General features: G+C 35.3%; 1 protein-coding gene across 1 annotated transcript; it reads left to right on the forward strand.

Moving 5' to 3' along the window:
- Window positions 1-981: 981 nt before the first annotated feature.
- On the forward strand, window positions 982-5,138 carry LOC119570180 (adenylyl cyclase-associated protein 1-like; the record flags this gene model as incomplete). The annotated part of the gene is given in 5 exon segments (XM_037918027.1): window positions 982-1,109; window positions 2,988-3,038; window positions 4,156-4,410; window positions 4,587-4,694; window positions 4,945-5,138. Coding segments are annotated over 5 exon segments (736 nt in total), but the record flags the coding sequence as incomplete, so codon positions are not given.
- Between the last annotated feature and the right edge of the window lie 6 nt (window positions 5,139-5,144).

Raw genomic sequence — 5,144 nt, forward strand, 5'->3', positions numbered from 1 at the left:
TGATTTTTTTTTATCTGACTGTTTTTATTAAGATGAGAGTAATAAGGAGATAGCATTCTCATAATGTACTTTTTAGCAAGTCTTCTCTTTTTATTGCAGTCCTTATATAACAATGATTCAATTCTTTCTCATCACTTTATTTCTTCATATTTTACATTTACATGGCAATTTTATGTTACCATAGATCTAAGTAATGGATATTAGACTTTTCACTGGAAAATAATCATACCAGCTAGTTGAAATAAGTCTTTTCTTTCTGTCCATTATCCTTCTTATTGTGAAATTACCACAAATGGAAAAAATGGATAAAACAGTTAAAATCAATAACTTGACAATATGGCTTGAATATGTAGGACTCACAATAAGCCACATAGATGTATAAGCAGTAGCTGTAGAGTTATTGTAGGCATATTTTTATGGCCATTTAGTAGTATGTTCACATCCTTAGTGTTTTGCTAGCTTTGAGCCAGTTGTTTGTATGATGTTCGCCATAAATTGTATAATTATTTCTAGGGTAAAAGGTGGCAAAACCTGGTATCAAAAATTACCCAGTGAAACCATACAGCATTAGTTATGATTATGAAATCTGAACATGAATATGTTTCAAACCAAATTTTATTGCTATTTACTGAATATTATGTATATTCAATGTATTAAGAGAATGTCTAAAAAAAAGTTTCTGCAATATCTGTGTTTTAGATATTTTATGATTGCTTAATTATTCCAGATACAAGATTTATACTTCACAATCCGCAAGCAAAGTTGATTAACTGATTTGAAAAATGAAATAATTTTTAATAGTTTATTTCACTATAAGCACATTCAAGCATCCTCCTTGTCAAGCTTGTAAAAAAAAGAAAACAATCAAATTTATTTATCTTTTTCTCCCAGTCGCATCACTGGCAATATCAGTGTATTTGTTTTGATTTATTCTCCTAGTGGTTGAAAAAGTGTAGCTAACTTTCGCTATATTGTCGGTAGCTGGCATCCCTCCCCCTCCCCCAATGGTCCCACTGGTGCCAAAAGCCGTGGCCGCGGAGGATGACGGCCGAGCTGCACTCTTCGCCTCTATCAATAAGGGAACAGATATCACATCCGGGCTCAAGAAGGTAAGGCGTTGGGCTGGTGTGCTGTTATGCTTGTTCTTTCTTGATGTTTTTTATTATTATTTTTGTTTGATATTTAATCAATGTTTTTTTTTATCTTGTTTTTAACACTGGTAATGATAGTGAGATGCTTTTTATTGTGTAGAAAGTGTTCTTTTTGTTCTGCATCTTGTTTTTTTATTTGTTTATTTTTTAAAAATTATATTACAGAAGAAATGCAAAATATTTGAACAGAGTGTCAGAGATTCATCATGAATGTGTGATGTTCAAGACTTTTGAGGTTCTTTTGAAGTTTAGAGCACAGCTTTTAACTTGTTTGATCCAGGTGTCTTGCATGATCACCAAAATCCAGGCATTAAGCTTACTTGAGTGGTGACTCTTCCAGATGTGTGGTTTGCAGTACGAATACACAACTTGCCACCTCTTTGCAGTGTTATGATCTCTTTCTGCGTTTTGGCCATTTTCCAAGGTCTATATTCGTCATTTGTTATGCTGTATGAAGATAGTAAATAGATTGATTTCCTTGACCAGACTCCTTATTATCTCTGGATAGTTAACAACTGTATGCAATAAAAATAAGTAACATTGTGTTATTGTAATTTTTTAATATTTTTCTGTTATTCAATCCTCTGTAACACCCTGTGCCACTGGTCACAGCAGGCAGGAATAGGATCCTGACCATGGAAATAATGTATTCCCTGGAGCTGGCACTCTTCCAGCCATGGTTCATGGAGAGTACATTCCACCCTTGTTTTCCAGCCCCTTCCTAAATGCCGACTGAGTTTAATCTTCCTCCAAGAGTTCTGTGCACTCATGATAGTCATTCCTGTCACACTGGCCATCAGCCAGATTTTTCCGTGATGGTATATTCCATTCACCTTGCCCGCAGCCAGATTTTTTAATGACATGATAGTAATGTTACCTGGATCCATGGGGTTAGATTATTGCTGTAAGAAGTATAGCTTTTTCTTTTTCTTTTTACAGCGTTGGCAATCCATAATTTCTAAAATAACTTTTATTCTAAAGTATATGTGCAGAGAGAAGAGAAGCTGTGTTTTTCTTACTAAGATTAAATTATAGATATTACTTGGAATGAGTGATGATGTTTATGCTTTGACAAATTAGTTTATAGAATTGCTATGCTTTAGTTTGGTTATATGATAATTAAAAAGCATGCATTACCCCTCCAAAGAAATTAAAATGCTGTTTTGATACAAAAAATAACAAAGCACAACTTGCAGTGTGACAGATCTGCTACAGTCAGGGCATAGTGAGGTTTTGTTATCCCGTTCCTGCTGGGTGACGTGATAGGACGTCATAGCAAACTGCATGGTTGGCAGGTTCAACTTGTATGCGCGGCAACACGCCAGAGCGCGTGGAGCCGGGCGTTCAGCTTAACGCAGCAGACTCCCGCGCCCACTGTCTGGCCACTGCCAGATATCACCAGAGCTTAATTGCTCTCAGGGATTTCTGACAACTGGGAATAATGGGTTAAGCCAGGCAGTTTTTGGTTGAAGATTCCTCCTTTTGGTCCAGTGGTCTTGTAATGAAGGATTCACAAACATCATCTATCATCAAATAGACATTCGAGTCTTTAGGAAATTGGAGTGTCAGAGAGAGAGAACCAGATGAGTTGATCTGAGTGAATGAGAGTGTGTATGTACCAGATTAGTAAATATGTATTTGAGTTTGAAATGTAGAAGCAGTCCAAGAGTTGGACGGGAGTTTTATTTTCCTTCCATAGATGTCTCACAGATACACCTTTGCACCAACCTCATAAAACAAGTTGGTCACATTTTCCTGTTCATCTGTGGAACAATTTTTTTTGTGTTAAAGAATGACCAGAAAAAGTTATCAGGTTTTATTTTATTTCTTATTTAGGTGGACCGCAACGCACCTCGTCTTCCACCAGGGGTGTGGACGCCACAGACAGTAAATTGACATATCTTTTCTTTTGTGGGGGTATTCTCTGGTATACAGGTTACATAAGCTGCATTACCTCTTGCTGTAAAATGCTGAAAAGACTTTATTCATGCACACACTTAGGCCTTTTTCCCTTCCAAACTTTGAGGTGAATGGATATGTAGATGACATTTGTCTCCTGTTTTTTGCAGGTATTTGTATGTGTATATGGAGGCTTTTATATATATATGTGCACTTTAAAATATCCTGTACTGTATATGTAGATGGGTATCTAAGTCCTGCATGTAGGTGTCTAATGAATTATTGGAAGTTTAAGGGAACATAGATTGCATCTTACTGATGTAATTGACTTATTACCTTTATTGTATGTAAACATATACAAGTGCAGTTGAAAGGTATTGTATGTTGTTGGAAAAATTGGTGATGTAAAATTAGAACTTTATTCATATATTTGGTCTTTTGAATGGACTAATGGGACTATGAGGAATACAAGTTAAGTGGAAGGATTATACTTATCTTACTAATCTGAAAAGGCTTCTAACAACAGTTTCTCTTTTTCCTTAGCACAGTTTTAACTAATTTCATGTTCATACTAACCAAAGCAGCATAAATATACCTCACCTAATGTGTCATTGACTAATCCTTGTTTAGTATTGGTATTTCTATGGGGCAGGTACATCCCTGCTTGGATTAATTTCATATTTCAATACAAATGAAAACCTCTTTATTTTTCTCCAGTATCATTTTGGATATTTAATAAGTCAGAAGCATAGCTAAAGCATAGCTTTTTTCATAGATGTAATTAACAATTAGTAATATCTTAAGTGTAAAAATAAAAGATTCAGCATTACAATCTCTTAACTTAATTTTTAAAATTATTATTATTATTACAGGGTATAATGACAATGCCAAAAAAAAAAAAAAAAAAAAAAAAAAAAAGGGCTTTCACTAACCATTCTTTTTGCTTTCAAGGGAAGGTAAAGGTCAGTAGGAAAATCAGTCAAGCTACAATAAATAAAGCAAAAAAACAAAGAAGAAAAAAAATACAAACCCTAAAGAACGAAGAAGAGAAAGAGAAGTAAATGTAACGAAAAGTTAACAATGCAAATTTCCAACTTTTTTCCAGGTTAGAGATGAACAGAAAACCCACAAAAACCCCAGTCTGCGTGAGGGACCAAAACCATTCGTCAAGCAGACCGAGACTACCCCTGTCCGTGCACCCACTCGCGAGTCACCGGAACGCCCTCCCAAGTTTGCTCTTGAAGGGAAGAAGTGGTTTGTGGAATACCAGAAAGACAAACCAAGTCTTGTGGTCGATAATGCTAGGATGGATCATTCTGTGTACATCTTCAAGTGCCAGAACACAGTGGTTCAAGTTAAGGTAGGCTCTCTCTTGATATTTGTTTTGTTTTTAACTTTGACAGATATTTATTCAGTTACTGTTATGCTTGTTATATGTTGATACCTGTATCTTTATAGTAATAGAAGATAACATTCATCATTAATGTTCATGTTCTTGTATCTGGAAAACATTTATAATTTTTTGACTCTCCATAGGGTAAAGTTAATTCAGTCATATTAGACTCCTGTAAGAAGTCTGCTGTAGTATTTGATAACCTGGTGTCTTCTGCGGAGGTTGTCAATTGTCAGTCGTGCAAGGTCCAGGTAAGAATATTGGTTAATTCATTTGTCATGTATTCCCAATAGTACCTCCATTAACTTTATATTTAAGTTAGTAATTATATAGTCTAGTAAACTAATTTGTAGAGCAGTTAATAACTACCAGTCTACAGGATACTGTTCTGAATTACATTCAGCTAAGAATGTAATGATAAATTAGAAGTGAATGTAATATATTTAGCATATATATATATATTTTTTTTCTCTCTACATCATAATCTTTTCTTTCTTGTAGGTGATGGGCATTATGCCAACCATCACGATTGAGAAGACCGATGGTTGCCATGTATACCTGAGCAAAGAGTCTCTGAACACAGAGATCATTTCAGCCAAGTCCTCAGAAATGAACATCCTCATCCCCAAAGAGGATGGAGAGTTTGTAGAGTGTCCTGTTCCTGAGCAGTTCAAGACGGTGATAAGGCCATCCCGGTCACT

This window comes from Penaeus monodon, unplaced genomic scaffold, assembly GCF_015228065.2.
Source record: "Penaeus monodon isolate SGIC_2016 unplaced genomic scaffold, NSTDA_Pmon_1 PmonScaffold_22789, whole genome shotgun sequence".
In the NCBI taxonomy this organism is placed as follows: Eukaryota; Metazoa; Arthropoda; class Malacostraca; order Decapoda; family Penaeidae; genus Penaeus; species Penaeus monodon.